The sequence below is a fragment of the Blennius ocellaris genome (genome assembly GCF_963422515.1).
Source record: "Blennius ocellaris genome assembly, chromosome: 19".
Lineage (NCBI taxonomy): Eukaryota > Metazoa > Chordata > Actinopteri > Blenniiformes > Blenniidae > Blennius > Blennius ocellaris.
Genome location: NC_137668.1, coordinates 15478740 through 15490516, shown reverse-complemented (window position 1 = coordinate 15490516; position 11777 = coordinate 15478740). Strand labels below are relative to the sequence as shown.

Here is an 11777-nt window from a genome sequence, read left to right as displayed (position 1 = left end):
ACCAAGCGAAGTGAAGCCCGAGTTCTATAATGAAGTGTTTGCTGACACCTGCTGTCCCGATGCCTGAAGTCACCCCGACAAATAAACCACACAGTAACACAAGGGATTTATGTTGAGCATCTTATTTTTCTTTATAAATATCTGTATGTCCTCATCATCCATATAAATCAGACATAATTCATTTAAAATCCCCCCCCCCACGAACAAACAGCAGACAACCAGAGCTTCCGCAAAACATGCTCACTTAAAGTCACACTTGCACATAAGAAACAGCAAGAAAAGTGAAAAGGATCAAACAGGAGGTGCCTGAGATTAGAAACTGTGTATACATACACATTAGGAAATAAAATCATGAAACCCGATTAAAAAACCCTCACTCCTCCTCTTTTTTTTTTTCTTCAGTGTTCTGTACCTTTTAGAAAGTAATGCCGACATGAACAAACACTCATGTAACCTTTGGATTGCTTGTGTAAGCTATGATGGCTTTTCTGCAGCAACTTTGATCTTAAAAAACACAGTATGCCTACAAATCGTCTACATTCATATTGCATTAAACAGTGTTTTCGTGTTTTCTAGCAAACATATTAGTGTTGGTGTGCAGTTCAGCATGCAGCAATGGCACCGATATAATGGATGAAATCGAAAAAGAAAAGTTCCAGTGATACAACTTGCCGTCATCAGGAAGGCTTTCTGTCACGTGATGTGCTCTTAATCAGCTTTTAAGCAAAAGTTATTCAAGTTACTTATTCTTGGCTGTCCTCCTCGGCGTGTGCTTGAGGAGGCTCCGGCGTCTCTTCCCTTGTGATTTGAGCAGAGCTCGTCGGCTCGGGACTAGAATCCCGCATCTCGGCGATACCTGAGATATTGAGGCTCTCTGCGCCGACTTCCAGGCCGGCGACGTTGTCATTGTCGTCGTCGTCGTCGTCGTCGTCTACGGCCTCGCTGGCGGGAGAACCGGCTAAATCCACACCGCTCTCCTCCTCAGTTTCCTGGACGACTGGCTCTTCTCTCCTCGAAGAGGAACTGCCGTCGTCAACAGATAGGTTTTCTGTAAAAGAACGTCAGACTCTGGAGGTCATAGTCTTGTAAGGACGTGGATAAGTTTAAACAATAACATGTTTTAAACTTTTCCTATACACGATTGGGAGCTTGGACTTAATTTTTCAGCAGGATTGCGATCTTTGCAATCGCACTGTGACGCCGCACTGCTCAATTAGGCGAGAAGTGCTTACCCAGGCTACACTGATCACCCGAGTCGTCGCCGTAATTAACAAACATGGAGCTGTGGCCCTCGTCGTTGGTGGAAGCCACGTCCGACGAATCTGGAGTCATGGCCTCGGGGAGACTGGAAAGATCTGAAAACAGCCCAGAACGAATATGCATGAAGTGACAAACTGCCGAGTCATGTCCGATGGCGTTCTAAAAATAGATGTGGTTTACCAAGGTCTGCAGCTGGTTGACTGGGTGGGAATACACACTCATCTCCTTCGATTTGGATCAAATCTTGAACAATAGATGGGCTGCTTTCAGCCACAGAAGATGCCTGAGGAAACAAAGTATTAGTACAAACTACAAAATGAGAATCAACAATTGAAATAAATAAATAAATTAGAAGACATGACAGATTATACCTCTGGGTGGTCAGCCGCAGGCGGCTCGTCGTCACTGCTCCCGGTCACCGCGGGTTGAAGATCGCTGTTGAGCTGAAGTGGACCAGTAGGAATCCGGTGCAAGTAACCATAGCCAATACCACAACCTAAACTGGGTATGGGAAGGCGTATTCACACGGTTGAACCATAGATATAAAGAGCAATCACAATGCGATTCTGAAACTCTTTTCAGATCACTAACCTCCCCTCTCCTCCCCACGCTCCATTTGGTGTGACCACCACTTCTCTGCAGTGCTCAGTCTGCGTGTTGTACACCAACAGCTTCAGAGGTTTCCCCTCACTGGCTTCAACTAAAGAAAAGAAGTCCTCTGACTGGAAACAAGAGTTACACACATTGAAAAAAAAGTGGTTTCATATTTTTGTGGTTTATATGGAGTTTTTTTTCTTTTTCTCCCACATCTACCAGAATAAAAGGAGACGAAAACAAGCTTACATCTTGTAGCACCTGGTCAGCCCCAACAATAAAGTCATCATGTGCAATAAGGCCGGCCAGAGCTGCAGGAGAATTTCCTTCCACGTCCTAGGGAGTGAAAGAAAGCAGCATTTTCGACCTCAATTATCTGTTGAATTCAGTCAAATTGACTTAAAGGTGGGTTTACCAGCCGCAGCTGGAGCAAAACGAGGCGGGTTTCACTTACCAGGACGTGCCAAACGTTCTCATTGGCGCCCTCGAAGCTGCAGAAGCGAACGCTGGCGCCCAGCAAACCCTGACCGCCCCACATATTACTGGGCGTCACCTCCAGCTCCCTCACCCGCTGGGTTTTAGAGTTGTACACTTCAATCTTCACCGCTTTCTCCATGTTGGCCTTGAGGAGGTCTTTCAGCAAGTCGCCTTCCTTATTCTGGGGGGGGGGGGGGGGGGGGATTTACAAGATATGACATCACAAACGTGTGTTTAATGTCAAAGAGCATTGGGGTGAATGAGATTATGGCAGCGGACCGCATGGCCATGTTTCCCACTGTGGCTGCAATGCAAGCTGCTTAAATCTCATTCTGGGGAATGAAAGATTGTCTGTCATGTTGAGTTTGCAGTAAAACACGGAACAGAAGCAGACATCCGCAGTTTAAAATACATCTACAGTCAAAACACGCCCAAATACAAGTCAACACAAAGCAGACAGAGTGAAACCTTTGCGGTTTGTGCGTTTTCTTTTTAAAAGAAGAGAAATGGACGGCAATCACAGCAGACGCACACTTTCACTACGTAGCATCCAAATGTCAGGTTAAAGGTGAGGCCTGACAAATCTCCTGCAGGTAATGCTCAGAGAATATCACATCAAAATGTACTTTTAAATGTTCACCTCTGGGGTTTGTTTTTTTTCCACTGTCTTAGAGAGGACGGGACTTCAAATCATTAAAGGAATGTGAATCAACTGCCGCTTTATCCAGGCTGCATGCATACGAACGCTGCCTCTCCGTTCTTTAAGAATATTTCAGCTTTTAATAACTAGCAGCTTCTACTAATGAGCTATAAAAGCTACCGTGGCTCTATTACTGTTAAATGAGAATTGTAATACTCATGAACTCACAGTATCTGAGTCATTGGTTTAGTACCAAATAAACATTCAATTGCTCTCTTTTTAAAAAAAAATTAAAAATCTTATTAATACAGTGATCGGTGTAATATATGAGGGTATGGTCACTTTTGGTGTATTTTCTATCGCTAAAAGTCACGCTGACTATTTATGAGATGTGGAGAACAAGCTCACAGTGAATAGACCCATTTGTTTTCTTCTATAAACAAATGTCATTGAAGAAATTACAAAAAGCCAGCAGTATTACCAAATTACGAGTAAAACCACATTTTGCCTCATAGTGAGAAGTTGAATAGTTTCAGTTTAGGCTTTGAGACCTTGTGTAAAGTTTGCCTTCTTTCTCTATGTGCGTTTGTGTAAACATGCATGCAAGGTTAATTAGTGAATCTAAATTCCTAGTAGGTGTGAATGGGAGTGTCTGTTCCTGTGTGTTCACCCAGTGATGTGAGCAACATGTTTAACCATATAAATGTCTTGTAAATGGGAGTCGACTCACTAGTCTGGTATTTCCTATGGAGAGGATGAAGTCAAAGAAAGGCTCCAGACCGGCCCTCTTAGCAGGTGAGTCCTCTTGTACCTGAAAACAAACACACATTTCCAATCTGAAGGCTCTTTCAACAACACGAACTGTTCTCAGCGCCCCCCTGTGTCCAACTCCAGCTACTGCAGTCTTCAGTATCCGGGGCTTCTTATTGCAAGAAGCCGCGGGACCACCGGTGTAGCCATTTACCACCTCCAACGTATGAGCGTGCATCTTTCCTATTTCCCCTGATTTTTTTTTTTTTTTTAGGTTTCTACAATAATAAACATGCACACTTCCAGGGAATGCTCAGCGTACTTGGATGTGTGCCAAATGCCACCTCATCATGGGCGGCGCGCGGGCACCGTGAAAGGCTGAAAAACTACCGTCTCACAAGTTGCAGAACAAGCTGTAAAATACCCTCTGGGCTCTCACAGAGCAATGCAGCGACACTTTATGCCCAGTCCTAGTGAAGCGAGACAAGCACCGCGAATCAGACGAGTGTTTCGGTGCTAAAAAGACGAACTGGATGTGTAACCTTGCTTTGCATTCCACGTACCCCATGGACGTGGTAGCCACTATTAGTTCCCCCGTCCGACAGGAACGAGCTCTGCGGTAGTCCCATTGCCTTCAAAAGTTAGTTTAAGCCAGTACTGACTGAATGTCACTGAGAGAGAGTGGAGTTACGAGGCATTACTGAGAGATATTCACTAAAAATAGAGCTAGCTTGCACGAGCAGACGCGGCGAGTTGTCTGGAGGGCCAGGCAAGGCTAATAAATAAAGACGGCAGAATCATCGAACGACGACACGGCGCTCGATTAGCTGTCCTGAGCAACCAGGCAACAGACGACGCCTAATAAACACGAAAAGCCCCATTATTCGATTTTGAAGGGAAAACAGCAAAAATTAAGGGGATATTTAATAATATTTTGTCAAAATTCTTAGATATGGCATTTATTTATGTAGCAAGCTGCAGGGGCAGTGTATTTAAAACTAATTTCAAGCCATACTCTGGGGTCAGCATTCTTCTGATAGACCACACAGAGCAGCCAATTCGAGCATGCAATAAGCAACAGCGAGTTGGATTAGTCACATTTAAGACTTGTGATCAACCTCTGATCTCCATAGTAAACAGAAGGCCATGCGTACATAAGCCATCATCATCATAATCAGTCAGGGGCATAAACGTATGATTTTTATTCGGAACAAAACAAAAAATTTTTATTAAGCCTCTATGTGGAATCTCATCTTATCCACACAATTAATAACTCAAGGCTGGGATTGTCACAAGGAAGGAAATTACGTTTTTTGGGTTGTTTTTTTTACAGACAGTATTCTCCCAAATGTCAGTAAGTCAGAATGACATAAAGCAATCATAATCTATAAAACAGCAGCTTCCATTGAGTTAGATACAGAATAAGTAATCATACTTTATTAATTCCCTTGAGGAAATTCCTTATTCGCATTTACCTGTCTCATTTCCAGGATGCAGTGGGCAGCCACATGTAGGCTCTCTGTGGAGCTGATGGGGTTCCAAGGTTCAAACCTGTAAATTTCCAATCCCAAGTCTGCTTCTAGGCCATCACAAGATAACACATTTGTTAAGGAAATTGTACAATACCAAACAAAAACCCACTAGAACATATCTTATTGTAAATAAAAGCTGTTTATATATTGTATATAGATCTCTATGTAATTTGATTTCTGTAGCCTATATGTGTTTAAAACTTTGTACAATATGCTCCATTCTATTTTATATAAGTGATATACTTTTCACAGGCTTTTTATAATTTTTTTTCCCCTCACAACTGTTGAGAGTTATCTGTCGGAACATTTGTGTTTGACTCTCACCTTTCACAGCTGGTTTTGGTTGACTTTGCTTCAGAGCGGCTGCACAACATCAATAGCCCACACCTGCCCCTTTTCCACAATGACAGCTTGTTATTTTCATCTATTCATAAAATGTGAATCTTGTTTTTATGAATATATGTAAATATACTCTATGTGGGGATATTGGAGATGTCAGACTGTGCCTGTCTGCCACAGAAAACTGTTTTTTTCATTTCATTTTTCTACTATAAAATATAGAATAGTTCACTGTTCGTCTAGAAATGTTTAATCTCAACAGCTTGCTGACTTTGGCAGAGAACTTACCGCCTGCTTGATTTGGAAGACCTGTCTGAAGGTCTCTCTATCTCAAACTGGTATAAAAGCAAACTGCACCTCATCCTCAGTGCATCATCATGTTTCGCCTCGTGTTTGTTCTGGCCTGCGCTGGTAAGCTCCTCATTCAATGCAGCAGCATTATTTACACCAGATTACACGTATTAACATTAACATAATGTTTCTAACTCTTCCTTTCTGTTTATGCACATGTTTGGAAAAGGGTTGATTTGTGCTGAAAAGCCTTTCAACCTTAATGTGCTCAATCACAGAGTCATAGGGGGGCAAAATGCCAGCCCCAACACCTGGAAATGGCAGGTAAAACGCCTGAGCAATATGTTGTTGTTTTATACAGTTATTTCACTTTCACCCAATGATCAGTAATAATATAAACTTTGCATGCATGAGTGTTGAATTAGTTTTAAGTTTGTCTCCTGTTCCCCTCCTTTCATTCAGGCTTCTCTGCAGTATGACGCATATGATACGAACGATTTCTACCACATCTGTGGTGGCTCTATCGTTGATGTTTTCTACATCATGACTGCAGCTCACTGTATTCTCAGGTTTGGCCTCCAACCTCTGCCTCTTGTGTGTCTGTGTGTGTGTGTGTGTGTGTGTGTGTGCATGTTTTATGTGTGTGTGCTGGCAGGATAAATGAGTGCAAATAAGTTTGTTGCAAATAGGTTTGATGTTTGTATCTTTCTGCTCCTTTCAGTATGGATCCAACTAAATACCGTGTGGTGCTGGGTGAGTATGACCTATCTAGAGAGGAGGGCAGTGAGCAGGTCGGCGTTGTGGAGAGTATCATTGTCCATCCTGGGTGGACCGGCGAGCTTGGCAATGGGTAAAGTGGCTGCATATTACACCACCTAGTGACCTGATAAATAATATCAGACAGCTGTCACCTCTCTCGATAAATGTATGATTAAGACATATGATGTATTCATATTTACCAAAAAAGGTATTTCATTGTTTTGTTTTTTCCACATTCAAGGATCCACAACTAACTAACGTTAATAGACTGCTGCTTAATTAACCAGCTTGATCATTTTATATGCATCCACTATTGTGTTCTTATTCCAAACCGACTTGATCCAGAGTAATGTGCTAAGCTGCCAGTCTCAGCTGACTTCACATTTGAATTTTTTTCTCAGGAATGATATTGCTCTCCTGAAACTGGCTAAGCGCATCTACGACAATGGTTTTGTGGCCATCGCTGACCTCCCAGCCCAAGGACAGAAGCTGCCTCATGCCTTCGTCTGTCAAATCACTGGCTGGGGGGCAATGGACCGTGAGTGAACAAAGTGCACAGACATGCTGAATGTATATCTCCATCTTTAATCAAGCACTGTCGGCACTCCTTCTTCGACCCAGACTATGGCAGCGTCCCTGATATCCTGCAGGTCGCTGAGATTAGGGTGGTGGAGCATGCAATCTGCTCCCAGCCTCAGTGGTGGGGCAACATCGCCCTGGAAAGCATGGTGTGCGCAGGAGGGGACGGATACACATCAGGCTGCCAGGTACAGTAACATCTCTTTGTACAATTATAGCCTGTTTTAATGTTTACACACACACAATTGGTCTCTATTACATTTACAATTAAATCTGTTCCAAAAAAATTACTTTACTTTCCGAGTCAGTAATGGTGTTTGTTGATCTCTAACATATATAATCCCTGTGAACCCAAAAAGCTGTTGACTCTCTTGACATTGCATGTTTTGATTGCTCCCCATCCCAGGGCGACTCTGGCGGTCCCCTGAACTGCTTCATTAATGGAGTGTTGAGAGTCCACGGCGTTGCCAGTTACGCTCCATCTGGTGGCTGCAACCAAGTGTCCAAACCCACCGTCTTCACCAGGGTCTCCTCCTTCCTCGATTGGATGCTTGAGGTAAGTCTCACAAAGCCTTCAGCACTGACCATGAGATGAGAATGTGTTTGATACAAAAGGTCACCTCTCTTTTTTTATATGTTTATATTTCAGGTCATGGGAAGAAAATAAGGAGCACAATTTCCTCCTGTGAAATAAACTATTTGCATAATGATTCACTTCTCTCCCAAGTCATATCTTCATGCAGTTCCAGTAACAGTCAAAAGGTGGCAAACGTGCATCATGTATTGACCAGACAACATCCTGAGTCTTCTCAGAATTTGTTGCATTTCTTGGCACTTGTACTTTCTTGTCCCAGAAACGTATGTCCTGTCGTGTTTCTGTATGTTGCTCTCAGGCAGGCTATGCAGGAGCTACAAAGTGGTAGCTTTTCTGATCTGAGCCGCAGCCTCTGATGAACTTAAGATTGTTTAGGGTGTGTTTTAAATTATGAAAGGTGAATCTTCTTTTGACGTTGTTGGAGCAAAGGAGAACCAGAGAATCTCTACCGAAACACAATCCTAATCAGAACCAACCAAACTTTCTTCATCGTCGCCAAATATGAGTTCATTGCACTCACATACTCCAGATTTCCCCCTGGCCTGGAATGTGTGGCCATATGTTTGCGGTGGTAGTCAGGAGACTTCAGCATGACATCGCATGTGTTTTTCTCTTAACCATAGAGACCCAAAACCACAGACAGATTCCAGAGGTTGGGATGAAAAAATTCTTTAGTGCATTTAAGGTGAAATGTTAGACATATTTCATATTGTGTGTGTCTGTGTGTGTGTGTGTGTGTGTGTGTGTGTGTGTGTGTGTGTGTGTGTGTGTGTGTGTGTGTAGAAATGCTGTAAACAGCTAGTGTTAAACTTTTATGGACTATTTAAGTAGGGAAATAAATAATTGAAAGAAGCAGCATTGAGAATACCTGCTAAACTACTGCTGCCTTGGAGATTTTCTGTCTGGTAAGGTAGTCACTCACCTTTCTGTAAAAATGAATTGCATTGAAAAGAAAACCAGTTTTGACTCGGTCACTACTCAAATTCCAAAGATATTTATATTCAGAACACACACACGGCATGGTCTTTCTGTGCCTGGTTTCTTTCCACCGGCCAAAAAATGTACGCTATTCAACTCACAAACCGTTTCTAGTTTTGCATACGAGTGTGTGATTGTCTCTCTCTATGCATTTTAAATTGGGGTACCTGTACCACACAGTCAAATGCCCCATGAACTAAATGAGATAAAGTGGTACAAATGATGGATGGAACAATAAAGTTGCGAACCAGTGAAAGTCCCTTGACTTCTAAGTTTTATGAGGTAAGGTTGGGGTAAAATGGCAACAACTTCCACCCTGAAGCTGCCATCTTCTAGATGACGTGCAACACCCCCCCCCCTTCAAAACTAGAAAATTAATATTGAAAATTTAAATTAAATAATGAAAAATATAATTTTTCATTATTTAAAAACTAACTGCAGCAAAACGACCAAGTACTTTGAAACATGAAACACAACAAAGTCCAGCATTTAGAAAATGTTTTTTTTTTATTTATTATTATTTGGAGGGACAGGCTGTCAAAATGGCTTAGATGAAAGAAACTGTTCTTTAACAGCAGGTTAATGTGAATATGTAAAAAATAAAGCAGCTTTGTTTGCTCTGCAGGACCATTCAAGCAGAAATATGTACAACACAAAAGGCAAAAAAAAAAAAGTAAGACACGTTCTTCAAAAACAAAATAAACTGTACTGTAATACATTACATTGATAAACACTCACGGTTGCCATTTCTTCATGAGCTTTGATGTTTTTTTTGTACAAGAAAAACAAATACTCACAGAAATTTGTGCCCTCTTCGCGGCATGAGAAACTAATATCAGATGGATTTCAAAGTAATTAAAAAAGGCGAATAATACATTTCCGAGGTGCACACTGCACTTTTCAAAGCATACAATTAACCAGAACAAGTTTTAACAAACAGGACCTGCATGCATATTTTCTAAAGGGTCCAGAAAGGCTGTTGAAACAGCTGTAGAAAGGGTGAGATATGTACATCAACTATGTAGTATCCCTCAGCTTTTCACACAGGTGACAGCACAATCACCTTTGAAAGGTCTACAATTAATGAGGCAACTCTTCAAATTTCAGGGTTTGTGTGTATGATAGAAACTGTATAATATATGCAGTTTTTATCCACCAAGACCCTTTTACATGTGTAATTTTATAACATCTTGTAACCAAGTCACAGACTTCCAAGAATTCAGAATACAATCAAATTGATCTTTGCAATTTTTCTTAGTTTTAGTGGCATTTCTCTAAGATATCTAACCATACGACTGCCTATGAAAAATACTTCAAAATGCTGGAGAGCAATAACCTTCATAAGTATACATTTCTCTATAATTCATATATAACAAAGGTTGTCCCAGATTGAAAATTACTCATTTTGCTTAATAAAATATTCAATTTATCAGTGATTAGAATTCTTTTGTCACCCTACATAAATTAGTTACAAAATATTAGTGTAATTTTCTATGGTTATAGTATAGGCAGCGATACAATAGACCCATAATTTAGTTTCAGTGATTAGGGAGATTCCACAGTTTTCAGTCCCAAAGCTTAGATGGAAGCACTGTGCACACGCCGTCGGCAGGCATGGCTCCCCTGATAAGCAGGCACATCCAGTAAACTTTTTAACAGCCCATTTTATTGCCATAATGTCCTAAATTAAATAACTAATGAAATAATGACATAATAAGTTACCAAAAAAAAAAATGTTATAAGAGAATAGATATTAAATACTTTCTGATGGACTTGTGGTCCCAGTTCCCATAACAATGCTGAAATGTGATATGGAAAAAAGGAAGGAAGATTGCACTCAGGTGAAAATATCCAACCAGTGCTGCTTGAGTGAAAGTAAGCTTTCTCAGAAATAAATAAAATAAAATCATAAAGGAAATAATTTAAAAGACAATACAGCTTACAGCTTGTGATGGTATGAGCATTCATTCTATAGTTGCCCAGCTCATAAATATGAAATTCCATAATTTAGCGTTGAAGTGTTGAATCGATCCCATACGACCAAAACAATGCCTATTCATACATTACTATTTTTCACAGATAAAGTGCAGATCGAGGAGCTTTTAGAGGGATTTTTTTTTTGTACCATTTAAGACCCTGGGGAGAGATCTCGAGGAGAAAGAATCCACTAGCTTCAGGATTTTACACAGGGAGGACCCCACCTGCTCCGGTTGTGAACAGGATTATGTTGCCATTTGACTCGGGATTCATATGAAGGCCATCACAGCAATGGTCACCATACATTGCCTCCAAAAGCTAGAAAGCTAGAAAAAAAAATCCTGAGGTGCACATTCAGCCGTGTTGAGAATCTCAACCTGGCCCCAGTTAAGGTTGGTTCCTGTGTACAATATGGTTGGTGGTCTTGGTTTGGTTAAAAGAGCTTTCTTAGGAATTGAGAGCCATCATTGGTTTCTGAGGGCCTGGTCAATTAATCTCCGCTTTTGGATCTTTTCACTTTAAACACTAGCTGCCATCTCACACAGCAATATTCCCAAACTGCTTTTCTAACATTTTGAAGGCAAATCTGAAAATTGTACATGTAGTAGGCATGAGGGAAATAAAAGCTTGCTCCAACATGTTGACATCTTATGTGCATTTTCATTCCCCTCCAAACCGGTTTTACTTGCACTGTCCACACATTTTTCACGTCTCGTCAAACTTTCACAGACTCCATCACTGACAATTTCATGGCTTCCTCCAACAGCTGATTGTCCGTAAATGTGGCGGGGGCTCTGGGACAGATTCTGAAAGGCCAATCAGTGACTCTAAGAGGCAAGTCCCAGGTCGCTCGCTGCAGGAAAACTGGGGTAACTAGGCAACTGAAATTGAAAAAAGTTGTCCATGTGCTCGTACTCCTTCAGGGAGTTGTAAAGAGAGCTCGGCCCTAGACAGGGGAAGCCGTCAAAAAACTCCAGATCTGACTCAGAAGAAAGGCTCAAGTCCA

At 41.4% G+C, this 11777-nt stretch overlaps 3 protein-coding genes across 3 annotated transcripts in view; 1 reads left to right on the top strand and 2 right to left on the bottom strand.

The window, feature by feature from the left end:
• Nucleotides 1-204: 204 nt before the first annotated feature.
• LOC308144285 (Golgi reassembly-stacking protein 1-like) lies at nucleotides 205-4474 on the bottom strand. Its single transcript, XM_080515372.1, has 9 exons — nucleotides 4285-4474; nucleotides 3702-3782; nucleotides 2309-2512; nucleotides 2104-2190; nucleotides 1852-1982; nucleotides 1632-1761; nucleotides 1441-1543; nucleotides 1233-1355; nucleotides 205-1048 (listed from the first exon to the last, which is right to left on the bottom strand). Exons 1-9 carry the CDS (start codon nucleotides 4348-4350, stop codon nucleotides 744-746), a joined length of 1230 nt encoding a protein of 409 aa, XP_080371498.1. The 5' UTR covers nucleotides 4351-4474; the 3' UTR covers nucleotides 205-743.
• A 1495-nt stretch (nucleotides 4475-5969) lies between these two features.
• On the top strand, nucleotides 5970-8144 carry LOC308143874 (elastase-1-like; the record flags this gene model as incomplete). Its single annotated transcript, XM_080514816.1, has 8 exons — nucleotides 5970-6003; nucleotides 6113-6207; nucleotides 6346-6452; nucleotides 6605-6733; nucleotides 7044-7180; nucleotides 7264-7409; nucleotides 7628-7777; nucleotides 8115-8144. The coding sequence occupies 8 exons, from the start codon at nucleotides 5970-5972 to the stop codon at nucleotides 8142-8144; spliced, it is 828 nt and encodes a 275-aa protein (XP_080370942.1).
• A 3342-nt stretch (nucleotides 8145-11486) lies between these two features.
• LOC308143873 (cysteine/serine-rich nuclear protein 3-like) overlaps nucleotides 11487-11777 on the bottom strand; it is a gene marked incomplete at its 3' end in the record, with an annotated part of 9942 nt that continues 9651 nt past the window's right edge. Inside the window, 1 exon segment of the mRNA XM_080514815.1 lies at nucleotides 11487-11577. Within this exon segment, the coding sequence (XP_080370941.1) occupies nucleotides 11487-11577 (91 nt within the window).

Excerpts from the sequence above, each read along its gene's own strand:
- LOC308144285 (XM_080515372.1), bottom strand. The coding sequence starts at position 4,350 with ATGGGACTACCGCAGAGCTCGTTCCTGTCGGACGGGGGAACTAATAGT. Across the intron at positions 2,513-3,701 it reads CCATAGGAAATACCAGACTA|AATAAGGAAGGCGACTTGCT; the intron begins GTGAGTCGACTC and ends CCCCCCCCCCAG. Across the intron at positions 1,356-1,440 it reads TCAACCAGCTGCAGACCTTG|ATCTTTCCAGTCTCCCCGAG; the intron begins GTAAACCACATC and ends GGCTGTTTTCAG.